The sequence below is a fragment of the Saccopteryx leptura genome, chromosome 3, assembly GCF_036850995.1.
Source record: "Saccopteryx leptura isolate mSacLep1 chromosome 3, mSacLep1_pri_phased_curated, whole genome shotgun sequence".
Taxonomy (NCBI): Eukaryota; Metazoa; Chordata; class Mammalia; order Chiroptera; family Emballonuridae; genus Saccopteryx; species Saccopteryx leptura.
Window position 1 is genome coordinate 270,955,222 of NC_089505.1, and position 21,205 is coordinate 270,976,426.

At 39.0% G+C, this 21,205-nt stretch overlaps 2 protein-coding genes across 3 annotated transcripts in view; one reads left to right on the forward strand and one right to left on the reverse strand.

The window, feature by feature from the left end:
- The window catches only part of PIGF (phosphatidylinositol glycan anchor biosynthesis class F), a 30,979-nt gene extending 22,183 nt beyond the window's left edge, over window positions 1–8,796 (forward strand). The window contains exon 6 of the mRNA XM_066378345.1: window positions 8,475–8,796. Coding sequence (XP_066234442.1) covers window positions 8,475–8,588 — 114 coding nt within the window. The 3' untranslated portion in view covers window positions 8,589–8,796. The remainder of the gene's footprint in view (window positions 1–8,474) is intronic.
- RHOQ (ras homolog family member Q) overlaps window positions 5,452–21,205 on the reverse strand; it is a 42,315-nt gene continuing 26,561 nt past the window's right edge. For both annotated transcript variants that reach the window (XM_066378347.1, XM_066378346.1), the window contains 3 exons: window positions 12,914–13,078; window positions 12,504–12,599; window positions 5,452–9,154 (listed from right to left, as the gene is read on the reverse strand). In XM_066378347.1, coding sequence (XP_066234444.1) covers window positions 8,999–9,154; window positions 12,504–12,599; window positions 12,914–13,078 — 417 coding nt within the window. In that variant the 3' untranslated portion in view covers window positions 5,452–8,998. The remainder of the gene's footprint in view (window positions 9,155–12,503; window positions 12,600–12,913; window positions 13,079–21,205) is intronic.

The following is a 21,205-nucleotide window of genomic DNA, read 5'->3' on the forward strand; positions in this document are numbered from 1 at the left end:
AGAAGACGGGCTGGGCCGTGGGGTCAGGAGCCCTGCAAACCCGGGTGGGGGCCAATGGCTGGCGGAGGTCGGCTTGACGGGGAAGGGGCTTAAGAACACAGTGGAGAAGGGAGGGGCTTCTGGCCAGCGGGGGAGGGGGCTTCCTGGAGGGAAGAGGTCCGCCAGAGGGACCAGAGAGGAGTCCTGAGAGAGAGTGTTTAGCTGAAGTTACTCTGGCTAAAAGAACCTGTGCCATAGAGCAGGCGGCACAGAGATTAGGACAGGAGCGCAAATACTAGAAGCCCTGAATGTAAGGGATCTCCAACCATTTCCTAGTTCTCTGGCAATAGTTCTGTAATTCCGTGAGGGTGTTAAGTCGAAAGTCCCTTCAGGAGGCCACCTGGTCGGGTTATCCAGTGGGTACTGTGGCCAGGCCACAGTGAAGAAGTTTCTTCTTCTTTAGGGAGGGATCTATGTTTGAGAGTTTCTGGATAAGGCACCCTAGGGGTGTTTTTGAGTCAGGTTTAGATTCCTGTGCCCCCATGGCTGCCCTCAGCCTTGGGGAGATCAGAGATGAGAACTGGCATCTTGTAACTCAATCTCTGGCCACCAGTCAGGCAGAGTGGATGTGTCCGGGACGTCCCCATAGGCACTCACGCACTCAGAAGGGGTAGGAGGTCCCTGACGCAGCTGTGATTACGGACAGGGAGTCTCGGAGTCAGAAAGAACTGAGGGGAGGCTGAAGGCAGGGGACTTACCACACCATGTGCCAAAGTGGGTGGGAGGTCGGAGGTTCCTGGTCTTCCTTGGAAGGGAAGGGGAGAGGAGCGGCCTTTGTGGACTCAAGCTCCTACTGGGTTTTGGCACCAGATGTAAGGTATTTTACGCCAAGGAAGAAAGAAGGAAGTAGCCACCAAGTGTGGACAAGCAAAAGCTTTATTTAGAGCACTCCCAGGCGAGGTTCACTGGTCCGCAAGACAGGGGCCAGGGAAGTCGCACATCTTCTGGGGGGGGGGGCAATTTATAGTGTTGGTAGGGTGGTGGTGGGTGGCAAAATTTCATTGGCTGATAGTTGTTCTTTTTCAAAATGCTCCTGGGCCGTTTCTTTTGGTGGTCATGGGTGTGTGTGGTTCCTCATGTACCGTCCCCCATTGCCAACCGACATCACAATACTTAATTGACAGCAAATGGTTTTGGATTTAAAAGGTGGATTTCTAAGGTATCATGTTGCTAGTGTTAGGACTTTCAACATGAGAGAGAACAGTGCTGGCCAGAATAACTCATTTGCATAACCTTGGCAAGAACCATTTAGCATTATTTTGACTAGAAGTTCCAGACTGCAGACTACACATCACACCACAAATAGCTCTTCCCAAATAAGTACTGTTAGGCATAGGAGAGTGGTAGAGTATGCAAAGATCAGTAGACATTTACAACTAGAAAACTGTGTCCAAATGAGTATATTATCTGTGCATATACTCCTACATCAGACAATGGCATTTGCTTTAAGAACATCTGGAAAAACATATTACTTACAACCAAATTCAGAGGAAAATATAAACGGTGATTTAAAATTAGAAGTCTCAGCAGGTTTTGAAAGATAAATTGTGATGCAAATGCAAATTTGTGATAAACACAACAAACAAAACCATTAAAAAGTAGCTTGTGAGAAATAGTAGAACTGGCTGCCTGGGTTTAATCTTCCTTTTTTATCTGAAGGAGCCAGTAATTCTAATGGCTGTTGAATTGTTCTGAGTGTTCTAGATCAGAGAGGTCAATTTCCTTATCTGTGATGGCATATAACTCTCCAAAAATTACAATTATATTGCAACACATTTTTATGGATTTATTAAAATATATCCCAAATAATCTTAGTTTGTACCTTAACTGCTTGGATTATAATAGAGCCCCAATAAATAGTTATGAATGAATGGAGTAATTCATATGGAGACTCTTAATAATGATACAAATATCTAACAGTAGTTCATTTAGAACTATTTTCTGTACTTATGCTTTTTAAAATTATGGAAAAAAAAATGTCCTGGCCGATTGGCTCAGTCTTAGAGCATCAGCCCAGCATGTGGAAGACCCGGGTTCGATTTCCGGTCAGAGCACACAGAAGTGACAATCTGCTTCTCCACCCCCTTCTCTCCCGCAGCTATGACTTGAATGGTTTGAGCAAAGTTGGCTCTGGGCGCTCCACAGCCTCACCTCAGGGGCTAAAATAGCTCAGTTGCTGAGCAATGGAGCAGTGGTCCAGATGGGCAGAGCATTGCTGGGTAGGGGCTTGTTGGGTGGATCCTGGTCAGGGTGCATGTGGGAGTCTGTCTTTGCCTCCCCACCTCTCACTTAATAAAAAAAAAAATTGTATTACAAGGATAAGGTAATACTGTAGTTCTTACAGCAAGGTATAATATTGCTTATGAACAATTTTATTTGTTCTAAACTGCTGGTTCTAATCATTACCTAACAGTATCAGTTACCTAAGAAATACATTAGTGATCATATAAGTTTAACTTTTTTCAACTTAGAACATGTAATACACAAAATTATACCAATGCATGGTACTTTACAGCTTTCACGACAATTTAAAAATACTCTTTCATTTAATACAGTAGCTCCATGTTTTAAGTACAAGAGGTGCTATTATTCCTGTTCTGCCCATTGGAAACTGAGGCTCAGATGTTCAGTGCCCTGGCCAGGCTCACATAGCCCCTAAGTGGCTGACCTGGCCCTGCAAACTCAGATCTTTCTCACTCCACTGTCCCTTGCTTCTTCCCAGAAAAGCAAAGTAAAGCTCCTAAGTAAAATATGAAGTATTTTTTAAAGCAGCCTAATGTTTTTGTGTAATTATTTTAAAACTTTCTGTTGAGTATTTTTAACTAATTTCAATAAATCATAATTATCTAATAAATACCTGATTATCATTTTAGTAAGTCTGCAGGAGCTTATACACAGCCATAGTCAGTGACATACCAAACTAGCTGTTATGTAAAGTATCAAAACATGTGACTATCATTTTAATGACATTAAAATCTTAAAAATCTATTTGCACTTAATACATACTAAAGGGACCTACATAATACTGTGCATATTATAATTAAGCAAAATGTATTTAAACTGTGTACTCTCAAATCACAGAACAACAAACAAATGCCATCTACATCATTGAACATGATCCTTAAAATGAGGAAACCAAAAATGTAAAGGGTCATCGTATTTCTTTGGCCAACAGAGCAGTTAATAAAAATACTTGTCAGAGTGATGGGATTTCTAACTGGGAGTCCTTAGTTGGGCTTCAGAGATCTGTGAATCCCTGAAAGTAGATGCACTTTATATATATAATATATGGATCATGTTTGACAAGGAGACGTAAATTTTGTTAGATGTAGTTTTTAAAAATTATTTTCCAAGTACTTAAAATTTGGGCAGGAATTTTTAATTTTTTTAAATAGGAGCAGCTTTAGAAATCTTAGCTGTAGAGATTTGAAGAATGATGGTTTTCTATACTGTGGTAACTTTGCAGGGTAGGGCAAAGTAGGTTTACAGTTCTGAGTACATGAAAGTTTATCCTTTTATTTTGTTTAAGATTTTGTTTATTGATTTTATGGGGTGGGGGGGGAGCAAGAAATATCAGCCCATAGTTACTTTACTTTAATTGTTAATTGATTTCTTGTCATATGTGCCTTGACCAGGCAAGCCCAGGTTTCCGAACCAGTGACCTGGTTTCAGATCAACACTTTATCCACTGCACCACCACAGGCCAGGCTCTTGTATTATTATTTAATTACTGTAAAGTTTTCCTTATGAACTACTGTGAACCTACTTTTGCCCCACTCTGTATGTACTGATTTGGGACATGAACTAAAAGATATCAAGTGTAGCTCACATATACTGGTCACTTGTACTGTGTATCAGATACTATTACAGGTATGGTTGGAAGTTCTGCATAGTGTGTTATCTCATTTAATTATTACAGCAACCCCAGGAGGTGAGTTTTATGATGATCCTCACTTTCCAGATGAGAAACCAAAGTGCAGAAAGGTAACTTGCCCAGATCACATATTTAACAAATGGCAGAGCTGATTCATTCAGTCTAATACAAAAAATCAGTGTTCTTCATCTCTATTCTGCTCTACTCAGAACATGCTTTGAAAAACACTACATAGATATATTAATACGTTTTCCTTTCCTAGAATGTAAGCAGAGTTCTATAATAATACTCAGTCAGAAGAGAGCAGTGTGGTCTTTGGGTAGAAATAAGCTTGTATAATTTTGAAATGCCTTTCAACCAGACACAGTATCAACTTGAGAGAGAAAACACAGTTAAAACTATTATTTATTAAAGAGTCTTTTTAGCTTATTGGGATGAAATTGTTTTATTTCTGAGAAATAATTTATTTCTGGATACCCTGTACCCAGAACCTATAATATTAGGCCCTTGTTAATGCTGATTATTTTAGCACTGGCCTTTCTTAAGTGATGAAAAATATAAGCTGTGTCATTTGATATAGAGAAAGGATAATAGTACACTAAGCAAGATACTTTCTTCACGATATAGCTGTTCATTTTTTCAAATGTTTTTCTTTTTAACAGTAACTTTAATAATTTTACTCACTTGCATTGTATTATGTTTTGTTATGCACTGGGTTTTTTACTCTATTTCATGACTTGAAAATTTTTTTAATTTATAAAAAATTGGATAAAAAGAGGACCATCATTTTGGTGGCAAAGACTTATGATGAATGACTTCCTTTACGTAAATGTCTATGAGTATTCTATTTCCTTAAACAAAACAAGATAATTATATATAGCCATCTCAGATTATTATAATTTGGAGAAATGTTTGTAGCAATGCAGTTGAATCGTCTATTTAATAGAAGATACCATGTGTTGGTTTTAACCCTTTTAGACATGAAGAATGTTAAATAGAAACATCTCTGTGTGTTAAACAAGTAATTTTAAATATAAACTTCAAGATCTAATTATGAATACATGATGAAGCTAGGATTGTTTGACAAGTCTATGAATTCTGTTGCTCGAGTATAGGTTTAAAGTTTTTGAAACAATTATAGGAAGGTTAGTAAATTTTTTGAGGAAAAATTATTAGTGGGCACACCTCCAACTACTTTTTAAAAATTTTTAATATTTTTTAAAGACTTTATTCAATTTTCAGAGGGTGGCGGAGAAAGAGAGAGGGAAAGAGAGAGAGAATGGGGAGGAGCAGGAAGCATCAACTCCCATATGTGTCTTGACCAGGCAAGTCCAGGGTTTCGAACCAGTGACCTCAGTGTTCCAAGTCGACGCTTTATCCCACTGCACCACCACAGGTCAGGTTCAACTACTCCTTTTGCCATTCCTTATCTTGGCATACAAAAATCAAGGAAGTTACCCTATATAAAGAAATTCTCTTAAAATAAAAATGACTGTAACAAGACTCAAGAAAGCCTGATCCATCACTAGGAAACAATCTTCAAAGCCAGTCCAACATTTTAATTTGCTGACAGCATAGATTTCTTGAGACATTTAATAATAGCAAGTATTCCAAGAAGCCTTAACCCCTCATTAGACAACATTTTAAGACCGATATTTACTTCATTTTTGGCATTCCACTGGAGGTGAAGTACAGTAGCTTTTAAAGAATGTGTGTGAATATATGTATGTGTTTAGAAACACAGAGCCACACTGAAATTACAAAATAATTAAAGTAGAATTTAGTAACCCAAATTGGATTTTGACTGGGATTCCCAAGGAATTATTCTCCCTACTCATGGACAGTGTGCTTTTTAACAAAGTGCAGATGTTTACACTTGGCCGATGATGAGTAATGAGAAACAGAGGAAAGAGTATATTATCCCAAATGTTTCCACAGGGTGTTAAATAAAACTAAGGTAAGAAGTTCAGTGCTTTACATAGACAGTAAACTATGCATGATATTTTATTTGTAACCCCATGTATTAAGATGGAACACTGTTAAAGTAACAATCACTTTAAAAAGCAACAACCAACAAACCAGTACTTAATTTGGTACTTAAGAATAATTAAAAATCAAATGGAAGTAATGTCTAAAGTAAGATAATTCACAATAAAAACCATAATTCAGGCTCTACTTATTGGAAATACGATAATTCAAAATGTGCTAACCTAAAATATACCTTGAGAGATAGAATGAGGGTATAAGTTAGCCAAGTGTTAAATGAGATTTCAGGAAGCCTCTAAAATTACTTTTAATAACTTCAGAGCTGATTATATATAAAAAATGTTAACTATAAGTTTAAGTTCATTCATACCCTTATTAGAAGCAGTGTATTTCCACTCACTAGCAAAATTCATGTCAGTATTTTTGAAGTATTGTATTTCACTATTTTCAACTAGTTTTCCCAGTGATTAGTCTGAATTTCTGTTGAGCCTTTAATGAAGATGTTTTCCTGAAAATAAGGCAATTTTCTACAATCTGCATATGAATAGAAAACAAATCTTTGGTTTTTGAAGTGGCAGAAAGGATTTTGCAAAAAGAAATACACACTAGAGAACCAGAGCAATGAAGAGGCTCTTAATAAGCAATGGGAAACTCCAAACCCCATCAAGGTCAATAGAGTACCTAAGGCACCTCAGGTTCAGACGATACACTCATCTTTGTTTAGCATTCTAACAATCTGTGCACAGGATTTGTACCATCGTAAGAATGTAAAGCTGAGAAGGTAATGTCCAACCATGATTATTGTGAAAAATAAAAAAATCCTAAGAACTAAAAAACGGAGTGATATTGGAGATCTTCTGTTCTATCTTCCATATTCAGAGATGAAGAAACTGAGGCCCATTCATGAAACAGGAGTTACCAGAGCTGTGTTTCCAGATTCCTAGTCCATTTCTCTTAGAGGACAAATTCCGGAGTTTAACTTTCATTGGCTAGTAAAACCAAGTGTGAAGTTTCAGAGATAAGAATTTGAGAAAAAATAAATTCCCATCAAATCCCCAAAGACAAGTTGGAAATGTGCAATACTTGACTGTCTTAATTCCTTTATACCATGTGTTGGACAACTTAGCTAATATACCAACTGATTTATACAGTTCCTTTCAATTCTATCTAAAAATAGCAGACCAAAATTAAATGAGAGCATTACGTAAGATTCCATTTGAGCATACATAATAAGGCCATGGCACTTAATGTGAACTACCACTTCTTGGGATAAAGAAGGCATCCGTTGTCTGGTTCAGAGAGAAAGCTCCTGACTAGTTATCCAGTAGACGCTCTACTCTTCAATGGGGAAGGTGATGCTTATGTTTTAAAAAATGTCTACAAAGCTCACATACAAGATAGTCCATCCTAGATTTGTGACTGATGTATTTAAGGCTGTCATTTTCAAGTATAAAAGTTTAGTGTTCCATTACCCAATCTGTGCAATAGACATAGCTGTATGCTCAAGTCATGGAAATTAACAGATCACCAAAGATATAAAATCATAATTTAGGCAACAGCAAGTTTAAATGTAGAAAAGGCTGGGGAAAATGTATAGATTAGATTATGCTTCTCTGCACTGCACTGGTTTGTCCACACTGAAACTTTGTCTAACACTATTTATTGCATGGCATTTGGAATAGGCAGATCTACAGCAGACCAAACAAGGAAGCATAATTAGGTAACAGAACTAGTAATTAAGATGGTTCACCTCTAACACAATTCTATGGCCTGTTCTCCCACAGAAAGATTAGAAATGGCTCTAGTACACCAAATAAACTTCACAGAGATCGCATGAAAAAGTTTTTTTAAAAAACAGAGCCTTTCACCTAGGGACCAACTTGCACTGCCTGTGGATTGATTAAATCAATATTATTTACTTCTGGCTTGGTGTAATATTGTGAAATGTAATATGGCTGCAAAAAAATGGGTATCTGGAAGCCAGTATTTTGTTTAACTTACGCTCTAGTTGTTTGACGTAAGTTGTAGTTCTGTAACTTCTGCTATGGTTCCAATATTTGTATCTGAAAGGTGACATCAGTTTTATAATGGAAGCAATTATTTTGTTATAATTTCCAGGTAACATGCTTGAATTCTAGGTCTTTTCTCTTTAACACAACTTAAAAGTTTCTTGTGATTTGGTCATCATACATACTTCTCATTTCTTTTGATATACAAGCCAATGTGGAAATTCAAAAACAAATTATCAACTTCAGAGAGCTAAATTGAGTCCAAGATTATGGCAAAGTCTGACCCAAAATTTTAATTTGTAATTTTAGCATGTCTCTCATGCAGTTTGGGGAGCATCAAACTAAATCTACAGTCGCAGAAGCCTTGTTACAGTTGAATGCACACTAGTAAGACATGTACATTTTTAGTGTTCATGATAAATGCAGTTATGATCTTATTACACTTTTGGCATTCTTTAAGAAAGCACATTAAGCTTTAATATAGAAATATTTAGTTTACACTTAACTTGTGCTCAAGTAATAATAAAACATTTGTTCTCTTTTGATCTCATACATTCTCTCCTCAGGTATGGCCCATCTCCTGTACGCTTGGAGCGACCTTTGGCTACGTGGCTGGCCTTGTTATTTCACCACTCTGGATATACTGGAATAGAAAGCAACTTACATATAAGAACAATTAATTGGAACAAAGGAAGAAGTTTTTTTGTTTTGTTTTGTTTCTTTGTGCAGATTCCATAAAGACTGTGCAGAAACGTATATGGTCTCAGCCGGGCAGTTCCATTTACAGCACTGTTTTTTATGTAGTTACATGATGTGATTGTAGCTTTTTAAACTATGAAACCCCTGAGAGATTGTACCTTCTAGTTGAAATAAAGTATTTATAATAGATTGTGGCTTCAGATGCTGTCTGCTGCTTCTTGGACCTTTAAAAACATTCTAATGAACTTTATAGAATTTGAGGACAGGGTTGTTTTCTTCTTTCAAGTTTTAAACTGCTGCAGTGTTTATAAGAGGTCTAGGTATAGCTGTAGCATTTCGTATGCTTTTTTAGAGAGAAATGAACAGTTTCCTTGGCCACTGAAGATATTTCTCACGTAATCAAACAACAGTTTATACATCTTGATCCTATTCTTTTTTTTACTGTGTGTTTCTTTGGAGTTAAAATGGCTATGATAGCCTCATCAAAAACAGTCTTCAATCCCTTCTGGGTTAAAGCTGAACATTCCACATAGCAGCATGCTCCTATCTGGGAGGGAGAAAAAAAAAATCACAAATACATAAAACCTTTTTTACGCAATTGATATGACACAAAGACACCATTATAAGGAACATTATAAAATACAGCTATGCAAAAAGAATGAAATTATCATAATATTCAGAGACATCTGTTAAATTACTAGTATATACTCTTCCAGATTTTTTTTTTAAGTTCTTTCATCAGATATTTACTGGGTACCTACTATATGCCAGGTACTGCTTCAGGTGCTGAGTATATCAATGAACAACTGAGCAAAGTCCCTGCTGTGTGATGCATGCATTTGCTTAAGTTCTGGGGGGACAAAGAGGAATGGTGGTACATGTTCTGGAGGAAAAGAAAGAAGAGTGAGGAAGATGGGTATAGCAGCGACGGTGGCGCTGGTCAGGGAAAGCACTATAAGGTAAAGTCTGAGCAGTGAGGGATACCTAGAGGAAGAATCTCTAGGCGGACAGATCCCAGGGGCAAAGACCCAGACGCAGGCTTGCTTGGAGTGTTCTGTAAGAAGCCACAATGGCAGGAGAGAGTGAGTGGGCAGAATGATAAGAGATGAGGTCAGTGAGGTGGTCTTGAGCACACTAAAGACTTTGGCTTCTACTCTTAAGAGGAGACCTATTCATTCATTCATTGAAAATGTACTGAGCGCTTTTATTTGTCAAATGAGAGAATAGAGGCAGGAACAAAAGCAAGTCTCTATTCATGAAACTTACCCTAGAGGGAGAAGACCATGAACTAATAAGAACTAGAGGTAGACTGTCAGAGGGTAATGTGTGGTCTGCAGTAAAATGGATAAATGAAATAGGTAAGGATTGGGGACAAGATCAGGTAAGGTCTCATTGACAAAGCGATTATTTGAGCAGAGATCCTAAAGGAATGAAAGGACGAATAATGTTCCAGAAGGAAGAGCATTTCAGGCAGAGGGAGAAGCAAAAGTTCAGAGCCCTGAGGTAGAAGACTGGGGAACAGCAAGGCCATGTGCCTGAGTGAGGCAGAGAGGTAGCAGCAGCCACACTGAGGACTCTGGCCTCGACCCTGCACAAGCTGGGAGCTGCCGGAGGACTCTGAGCAGAGCAGTGACCTGATGGGGTTTATATTTTAAAAAATTCATTCAGGATGTTGTGTTGAGCACAGGTTAACACGGGGCACAGGCAGAAGCAGAAAGATGGGTTAGAAACTGTCCCAGTAGTCCAGGCCAGAGATGGAGGCATCTGGACCTGACTGAAAGAGGAGGGAATGGCGCAGGGCATTTCGATTCTGGCTATATTATCAAGGTCGAGCAGTATGTTTTGCTACAGGGTTGACTTTCTCATCTAAGAAGATCAAGGTCAAGGGTGACTTCAAGGTTTCTGACCTGAGTAACTGGGAGGACAGGCTTGGAGGATAAAATTAGGAATTGTTTTCATCATGATAATTTTGAGATGCTCAGCCACCAAGACAGACTTGTCAAGGGAATGGATGGACAACCAAGCCCAGAGTTTAGGGAAGAGGTCCAGGCTGGAGACAGGAGTTTGGGGATCTACTGTCCAAACCCCGAGACTGCTAAAAGCTTACCCAGACCTAGAGAAAGATGTCCAAGAAGCTGAGTGTTATCCCTGGGCCCTCCATCATTCAGAGAAAGGGACATGAAGAGACAGAGGAAAGGCCAACAAGAGGGCAGAAAAACCAAAGAGGGCATTCAAGGAAGCCACATAAAAGTATTTCATGAAGGAAAAACTGTGCCAAATGCTGCTGAGAGGCCTAAAATTGGGATCCTATTGTTTTGCAACCACTTTTTTCTTAAACTACATAATAAATTTGAACACCTCAATGGCTACACTAGTATACACTTTTAATAGATGGCAGGGGTTTTTTTATTTTTCGCCTTTATAAACAATGCAGCAGCTTTGTAGCTATCTCTTTAAGCACATCTAAATAATTTTCTTGGGATAAATTCCTACATACAGAATTGATGATCAAGTGTGCATGACTTGAAGGCTTTTGTGTATTATCAGGACTGCTTTTACTCAACAACCAACACTATATAATAAAATGCCCATTTCCTTGCAACCCTGGAAAAGGGGTTATTATAATTCATTTCTTTTATTTTTTTTTGCCAACTTTATGGGTGGAAATTGAACTTACATTTGACTGTTAAGGAGTTTAAACATTTTCTATCTTCAATGGCAATCTGTATTTTTTGGTGAATTTTACATTGATGTTGTTAGCCCAGTTTTCTACTGGGGATATGTCTTTTTCTGATTAATTCATATGCAAAGGGTTCCTGTGTACTAAGGATATTAACCCATTACTCTAATTGATCAATGTCACCCCATTAAATTTAATTTTCTAAATTTTTTCTAAAAAAGGGGTATTAACCCATTTTTCTGCCATACGTGTCAAGTTTGTTATATTACTTTTATTTTTGGTATATGATGTGTTAAATTTTTATGTAGTTAAAACATTAATATTCTCATTTATGACTCTCCCTCTTTATGGCATTTAGAAATTTCTTGTTTCCCCAAGTTTACAAAATTGAATATGTGAAATTTCTAAAGTGATTTGTTAGTGAAGTTATTTATCTTTTGCATTAGGAAAAACTGTCCTCCTTAAAGTTTTCCTGTTTCCTTCTGTCTCCTGATAGTACATTTTAAAGGACTTTATTAGAATCTGTTTCCACCAAAGTCCTATTAAAGTCATATATAAAAAACAGAATCCAATAATGTTGGGCCCAACGGAGAAAAAAGTAAGCCTAGCTTTGGGGTGAGGAAAATATAGAAGTTAAAAGATACATCACAGTTATAAATGCTTTAGAATGCTGCTACTTCCTATCTTTTATTAAGAGATTGGAAGAAAATTCAACTCATCTCTTTTCGAACCTAGCCATAAGTTTTTGTTTTTAACTGCAGATTTAATCTGTCGCTCCGCTACCTACTCCATGAGTGTTAACTGCAGACAGAGCCTGTGGTGGCACAGCACAGATATCTAAGTGATTAAGAAGGGTGTATAGGTCAGCACCTTCTTCTGATGCCTCTATCTACACATATGACTTATTAGGAAAATACTGGCAGTCTAAGAGTCAGGGCTCTGGAGTCAGGCCTTGACTGAAACCCAGCTCTGGCATTTATTTATTACTTGCAGGACCTAACAAGTGACCTGACATTGCCGAGCCTCCGTTTTCTGTTCTGTAAAACTATGAACCAGTCAGACCTACCTCAGGGTCGGTGCAAGGATCAAAGATGATAATGCACGGAAAGCACTCAGCACAGTGCCCAGCATGTAGTAAGTGCGCAATAATGTTAGCTTCTAGTATTACTTTAGCTGCTTTTACACTTACTCATAAATTCTGTAAAGGTTCCATTACCTCTTTTGCTAGTTTCTGTCCTTGTTCCACACATACAGGTTTTTCTTTCATATCATTCAGTCTTGCTAAAGTTTTGGGGTCATCTCGGAGATCAATCTAATTAAGAAAGGTCAATAACGTCCCATAATATTACAAGTCTTTAAAGATGAATCAAGCATGTAGTCCCACTTAATCCCCACATACCAGTAAAAGCTTAAACAAAGAAACTTAATTTTAAAACCAACTAATATAACTGGCTTTCTTTTAGCACTACTTTTCCCAAAAATGTAATAGAATTTATCATAACTACAACTGAGCTTAACCACGTACATCATCTACTAAACTAAACCTTAGGTGCATGTGTCTGAGGGCAGCACCACACTGTTGCCTGAGAGAGTCTTCTTCAATGGGGAAAATCAAAGCAGACATACCTGAGTTCCTATCAATAAAAAGGGTACATTTGGTGCATATTCCTTAAGTTCTGGCACCCACTCCTCTTTCACATTTTGAAACGAGGCTGGATTTACCACAGAGAAGCATATAAGGAAGACGTCAGTCATTGGATAAGATAAAGGCCTCAGACGATCATAGTCTTCCTAAAGAAGAAAGAAAAACCTCATTATTTCCGTCTCCATTTCTTTAGTTGACTAATAATGTATTAATAATATGTACATTAGATTAGCACGGTCAAAGAAGCAAAGTCAGGAGTATTCCACAAGTAAAATGTATGGCCCTCTTCATAAAACAAGATAATCCCATTTGCTTTTGCTATGCTTCCTTTTGAAGTTCTCAGCACCAGTAGGGTGAAAATATGACAAGACCACTGACAACTACAATGAAACCTGGAGAAAACATACTGTGGTGACTAAAGCTGTCGCTGGAAACATTTTCCACTGAAAAGTTTGCACAAAGAATTGATTCTAGCTAGGTGTTGTCTAAGTGTTATCGTTTATAATAACTAACACATACTGAAAGTTTACTGGGTTGGGTCCTACGCCACATGCCCTGCCAAGTATTACTTGTTTAATTTTCAAAACAACTATACTAGGGGTCCCCAAACATTTTACACAGGGGGCCAGTTCACTGTCCCTTAGAACGCTGGAGGGCCGGACTATAAAAAAAACTATGAACAAATCCCTATGCACTCTGCACATATCTTATTTTAAAATAAAAAAAACAAAACGGGAACAAATACAATATTTAAAATAAAGAACAAGTAAATTTAAATCAACAAACTGATCAGTATTTCAATGGGGACTATGGGCCTGCTTTTGGCTAATGAGATGGTCAATGTGCTCCTCTCACTGACCACCAACGAAAGAGGTGCCCCTTCAGAAAGTGCAGTGGGGGCCGGATAAATGGCCTCAGGGGGCCGCATGTAGCCCGTGGGCCGTAGTTTGGGGACCCCTAAACTATACTATAACAAAGGTACCATTATCCCTGTTTTCCATGTGAGTAAACTCAGCCACAGAAGTTAAATAACTTGCGTAGGGATGTATAGCCAATTAGGAAGAGATGGGATTTAAACCCTGGCAATTTTTTTTTATTCCAGAACCTATGCCTTAGCCACCACACATCTTCACTGAGACATTAGATCTTTGCTTTCCCTGTTTATATAGGCTTTTAATGTGTGTGTGTGTGTATAAAAATTTAAAGATAGAAACACATTGAGGAAATTCACACAAAAAACCCTTTCCTCTCCAATTTCCATTCCCTTCCTGAAATGGAGATGTTTTCAGATGTATCTTTCCAGTTCTTTTTTCATGCATGTATATGCATACAACTGTATGCATTCAAACATCTGCGCTAGAAGAGATCGTGCAGCGCAAGTTCTACACACTTCAGTGTGTCGCAGATCTTTCCAGACCAGAACACAAACTGCTGCTTTGTACTTCACACAAGGGCTGTACTGTTGAGGGCTTTAGCATCTATCACAAGAGGCAGTGAAGATCCTCTTTTGCTTCGACTATTTTCTATGACACAAAATTCTGCTTAGTTACATCCTAGTGAGTGAACAGTCAGGATTCTATTTTGGTCAGGGCTAGCCTCTCATCTGGTTTCAAGGAAACTTTATTTTGGGTCTAGGCCACCACCCCTCTTAGATGACCCACTTCACTACTAAACTGCAATGAGCGGAACTAAAGGCACAAATATGAAGAGCATCCACTTGGAGTTTCAGCAGCAGGAGTTCCTCCCCTCATGGAACCGTTTCCCTTGCACGTCATCTTCTAACATTTTTCTTAGTATAATGTTCAACTCGAGCATATTTTTACATCTCAAAGTCTTGACTTTGGAGTTAACCCTCTGTTTCTCTGTGATGCATCCAAAAGGCACACCTACAGTCTGAAGCGTGGGTGCTGAAAGATGTCTCAGGCGTAGGCTAGTGCAGGACGAGAAGGAAAATGCCATCCTCAGTCTTTGTTACCCTTTATTTTTAAAAGTGGAGGCTTTTGATTGGTTTTGAATAGAGCAGTGCTCTGCTATTAAAAGAAAGTAGCCTGACTTGACCAGGTGGTGGTGCAGTGGATAGAGCATTGGATTGGGACGCAGGGGACCTAGGTTCGAAACCCCAAGGTCGATAGCTTGAGCGTGGGGTTGCTGCCTTGAGCATGGGATCATAGACATCACAGACATGACCCCATGGCCACTGGCTTGAGCCCAAGGTCGCTGGCTTGAGCAAGGGGTTACTCGCTCTTCTGTAGCCCACCACCACCTCCCATCAAGGCACATATGAGAAAGTAAATCAATGAACAACTAAGGTGCTGCAATGAAGAACTGATGCTTCTCATCTCTCTCCCTTCCTCTCTGTCTCTATCTCTCCCTCTCTCCATCTCTCTCTGTCACAAAAAAAAAAAAAAAAATTGGCCTGACCTGTGGTGATGCAGTGGACAGAGCTTGAAACCCTGGGTTTCCCCGGTCAAGGTGCATACAATAAATAAGCAATCAATGAACAACTAAAGTGAGGCAACTATACTTCTCGCTCCCCACCCCTCTCTACTATCTCTGTAAAAATTAGTAAATAAGATATTAAAAAAAGAAATTAATAAAGAAATCAAGTAATGTGGGTGGCAAACATGTTCCACCCCAGCAGTTACTATCAGAGACTTCCTAACAAAACAGAATGTTTGTAAAAATTAGTTTGAGTGTTAAGTAGTATGATTGAATACACTAAATACACTTTCCTGTACTCTGCTGCCTACTTCAAACTACATGTCAATAAGAGGGAAGAAGTGACAGCACGTCATCCCAGCATCTACCCAGCAACTTGACATTCCAGAGAGAAAACTCGGCATGGTCAGGGAACAGAGTGCTCTTGTTAAAAATCTCTCCTCATCCAAGTTTAGATCTCCCAATTTTCTCAGAATTAGACATGGGAATACTATCACATAGGATTATGAGGAATGAATGAAATAATGCAACTAAATCCTTCAGCATAGCACCAGACACGTCAAAGATTCCAATGCTTCCACATAAATTCTTCATCCCATGGGAAACTGATTCTCCTAAATCTTCCATAATCCACACAGGGTCCCACAGCCCCACACCAGTCCTTGTTTTGCATCTCTCTCCAACCACAGAGAATAAACTCCTTTAGTGAGAAATAAAATTTTCTGTACTGGCATCAAAACACACAAATCAAACTGAGGTCTCTTGAGGACAGTATAATTTTCACATTAATAAAAGAATATTATTGTTGTGCTAATTAGTCACCTGGGGACTCAATAGCCTTAAGACTATTTAAAATGTAGCCAAAAAAATATGTATATATTTCTAAGAAAATCAAATGAGATTTTTAAATGAAATTTTACTTTTCAAGTAAGTTTACCTCATCAGGGAGCTGGAATGCACATTTTCTCTAGAAGGATATTACAAAGAATAAAAAGTAAGTGAATGCAAAATTCCCTAGATATGCTTAATAAATTAGTGCATATATTCTACAAAACTTAAGTACTGTATGGATTGCTTTCATAACCATAGTGAATACTGACTTTCCTCAATGAGAGACATGTGGGCATAAAGGAAGAAATTAAATTAATCATTTCTAGATATTGGTTAAATTGCAGATTTTGTTGAAATAATTAAAATGTAAAGGACTTGGGTTATAAAAAGAACAAAACAAAGACAAATATGCTTAGAACTCCTTAAAAACAAATGTTATCTCTTAAATCAAACTACCTAAAATGAACTCCTTCTGCCTATAATCTCCAACTAAATAACTGGCAGTTATTATAAGAAGGAGACCTTTCTGCTTCCATCCAGTCTGAGTAATTAGAAGTCTAATAATAGACAGCACATTAAAAAAAAAATAAATGAGCCCCTATACACACTATAACCTGCATCACATAAAATCATTTATATCTACTGTGCAGTATCTGGAGTGAATTTAATGTGAAATTCTAGATTTGGGGGATAAATAAATTTCACCTCCAGCTATATGGTTTAAATTCAACAACACAAAGAAATTAAATGTGGAATGACTGCCATTTATCAAAGTCAGAACTTCTCAAAGCCAACTCTCTAGTGTCTTCTTAATTAACAAATCGATTATATTTTAGTTCTTTTAAAAAAAATAAAAAGTAGGTTTCTAGATATTTCAGCATGGTAACTGGAACTTTCCCAGGAGTAGAGAAAGCTGTATTAAAGACAACTGTCTCACATCAAAACCATAAAAACAGGCATGAGTTCGATCAATAAGATTACTGAACTGCTTAGTAAAAGCTTTAGTTTCTGACCCACTGGATAACTACCAGAAGTATCAATTCTTTAAAAAAATGTCTTCTGGTAGCTTAATGATTAAACTTACTCTCCACTCTTGTCAAGAGTCTTTGATCTGTGATGATGACAACTTAAACCCTGAAAAATAGAACACGCAACCTGACAAGGATCCACAGACAAAAAGATTCAATGATGGTGCTCTTGAGAGGAAACTAAAGACCTCTGGATGTAACAGAACTGGAGCAAGTGGCCATGGAGGGGGGGGGGTTTCATGGACAGCTCAGCCAGTAGTGCCCATGACCATGCCTTCTTCTTTTTTTAAATTTTTTTTATTTTTCTGAAGCTGGAAATGGGGAGAGACAGTCAGACTCCCGCATGCGCCCGACCAGGATCCACCCGGCACGCCCACCAGGGGGTGACGCTCTGCCCACCAGGGGGCGATGCTCTGCCCCTCCGGGGGCGTCACTCTGTTGCGACCAGAGCCACTCTAGCGCCTGGGGCAGAGGCCAAGGAGCCATCCCCAGCGCCCGGGCCATCTTTGCTCCAATGGAGCCTCGCTGCGGGAGGGGAAGAGAGAGACAGAGAGGAAGGAAAGGGGGAGGGGTGGAGAAGCAGATGGGCACTTCTCCTGTGTGCCCTGGCCGGAAATCGAACCCGGGACTTCTGCACGCCAGGCCGACGCTCTACCACTGAACCAACCGGCCAGGGGACCATGCCTTCTTCTAAACGACCTTTGTTCCCTTCATGTGGACCTGGTGCTCCTATTTTCATGAATTCTCTTTAAAATACGTATTTTTAACATGTGTATGTCTATTTAAAATACACATCCAAAACATTAATTTTAAACAAAACCAGTTACACTGGATAGTAGTACAGGCCTAACATGCTTTGTTCATGGGTATGCTATCACATGCTGGCCACTTAAATCAATTAGCAAAGATTTATTGAGACTGTACTACATGGAAGATGTTCTGGGGATACACAGACATATATACAAGAAATGGTTGTCTTTTCTGGAGCTTACAGTTTAGTTGGGAGTTCAAGACATCTTTATTATATGCGGCTTAAGTGTCTGTTTGTCGCCGATAGCTTATTGGTTGCTTGCGTAACTGTACTAGCCAGTGGGGTGAAGTTGCCACGGCTGAACGCAAATTGAGTGGGTCAGGGGGAAGGTGAACATTTGTTTGCATTGGCAATCATCTGCTTTTGAAACAATTTAAAGCTGAACGCAAATTGAGCGTGTCAGGGGGAAGGTGAACATTTGTTTGCATTGGCAATCATCTGTTTTACATAAAAACTACGTCTTGGCCCTGGCCGGTTGGCTCAGCGGTAGAGCGTCGGCCTAGCGTGCGGAGGACCCAGGTTCGATTCCCGGCCAGGGCACATAGGAGAAGCGCCCATTTGCTTCTCCACCCCTCCGCCGCACTTTCCTCTCTGTCTCTCTCTTCCCCTCCCGCAGCCAAGGCTCCATTGGAGCAAAGATGGCCCGGGCGCTGGGGATGGCTCCTTGGCCTCTGCCTCAGGCGCTAGAGTGGCTCTGGTCGCAATATGGCGACGCCCAGGATGGCAGAGCATCGCCTCCTGGTGGGCAGAGCGTCGCCCCTGGTGGGCGTGCCGGGTGGATCCCGGTCGGGCGCATGTGGGAGTCTGTCTGACTGTCTCTCCCCGTTTCCAGCTTCAGAAAAATGAAAAAAAAAAAAAAAAAAAAAAAGAAAAAAAAAAAAAAAAAAAAAAAAACTACGTCTTAACGTAATTTCTTTTAAGAATGCCTCCTAGAAAATACAGCATTGAAGAGGAGAGAAAAGGAGCTAAAGCTGCACAAAAATGGCTTTCTCGACAAAAAGAAACCACTGAGCAGAGAAAGACAAGGCTTGCTTCAGTCGCAGAGCAAATGCGTCTTTCTTGGCAAAATGAGACTGATGAGCATAGAGAAACAAGGCTTGCCTCAGATGCAAGACAAAAAAGCCTGTCTTGACAAAATGAGTCCCTTGAACAAAGGCAGGAGAGAAATGCAAAAAAACGACAGAGTAATGCTGACCGAAATGCAAAAAGGATTAAAACAGTTTCAAACGGAGAAACTTTAATTTTTGAGCATTCCTCTGGTGACATGAATATTAAATGTGAACACTGTCAGTCCTTAAACTTCAAGTTAGAAACTAATTGATTTGACCGTGGCAAGAAAGGATTTTCTCAATGTTGCAAGTATGGAAACATTGTAGTTCCACTAATTGAGAATTATCCACGTAGACAATTTCCTGTAAAACTTGCCTTTGCTATGACCATCAATAAGTCTCAGGGCCAAACGCTTAAGCATGTTGGCATTTTTTAAACCTGAGCCTGCATTTGGACACGGTCAACTTTATGTTGCCTGTTCAAGAGTTCGTGAAAGAACGGACGTAAAATTAAAAATAATTGATGGTCCTCTGCAAGGCGAGCTTAAAAATGATGGAAAGATCTACACAAGAAATGTTGTGTACAAAGAGATCTTTGACATGTGAATTAACATTTTATTATTTAAATCACCTTTATTTATTGAGCTAGCGGTGGCTCTTAAGAAATGTACCGCCAGTGGTTTCCTTCATTGCACTCTACTTTAAGCAATTAAGCAAGTAGAAGGGGGAAACCCCGTGGGGCAGTAAGCAAAGGGGCGTCCTCGCCGCCTGCCCTGGGTAATTCAGTTTGAATTAGCAGACACCTTTGCACAAATCATTTTAATTACAATTTATAATATCTAGAACAGCGGTCATTTCGTATGACCACCGGGCTTTCTAGTATACATATAAAAGAATAGTCATTTTAAATAATGGGAGAAAGAAAAGTATAAACTGGGCAGGTAAATATATAAATGCTTAACCCAACAAACATTAATAAGCACCTACTATGTGTCCGGAATTGTGTGAAGTGCAATCATTAGAGAAATGAAAGAAGAGAAAGATTCAGATCATATTTGATTTATATAACACCTTATAAACATTTGCAAAACTCTGCCATAAGGTATCTATATTTTAAAAACAAGGCAATGGGCTCAAATGAGCAATAACAGTGCCCACTATGTACTTGTGCACCTCAATAGAGCTTTGCAGACCTCAAAGCCACAGCCTAGAAGAGAAGAATGAGCTACAGAGCTGGCATGGGAACATGCGTAAGGTTAGCACAGAGGAGGAAGAATTTGACAGGTGAGAGACAGACGAACATTTATAACAGGCCCTGCTCTTAGGGAGTTCAGTGTAAGGGAGACAAATGCATGTGAACACTATATTACGAGTCAGATACCAAGAGTGGTAATCAGGGGATGCTAAAAGACTTATCAGAAGAGGTAAGAACAGAGAAGATTAGCACATAGAAGATTAGCACATAGCAATATGGCCTTAGTCAGTCACTTACTTCTCAGAGGCTTAGCTTCTGTCTGTAAAATGGGAGAAAGTCAGTGACAAAGGCTTTGGAGACTATAAAGTGCTATAGCAACATTATATTCCCGAAAAATACAGCATGCTACTTTAAAAAACAGTCATTTATGAAAACCTACAACAACCTTGAAAGATAAAAAGTAGGCTCACAGGTGAATAATTCTTGAACAGATAAGCCCCAGACTTCTCAAGTCTAAAACAGCTTCTAACTACTTCAAGAGATAAAATGTAAGACAAGACGAATTTCCCTGACAACTGGTGGCTTGCAGTATGTGAAGGAACAGCTCTGTCACTTCCAAAGCACACAGTAGTATTCTCCCTCTGAAACCTCTGTTTCTTGTGAGAAGCCCAGAACAGGGAGCAGGCATGGCTCCTCAAACTCTGGAACCCCCAGAGCGCGCTGTACTGAAGTCCAGAGGCCACACGTTAAGAAGCTAACTTCTGAAGAGGAAAAACGTTTCGTCACAAATCTAATATAAATTATAAACATTCCTACAATAATTCTTAGTAATAGTTGTCTATGAAACCTTATCTCCTTTATGTGGTCCTGTCACTTTTGAGTTCATTTTGTATTTAACTTTGTGAAAGGAAAATATCACT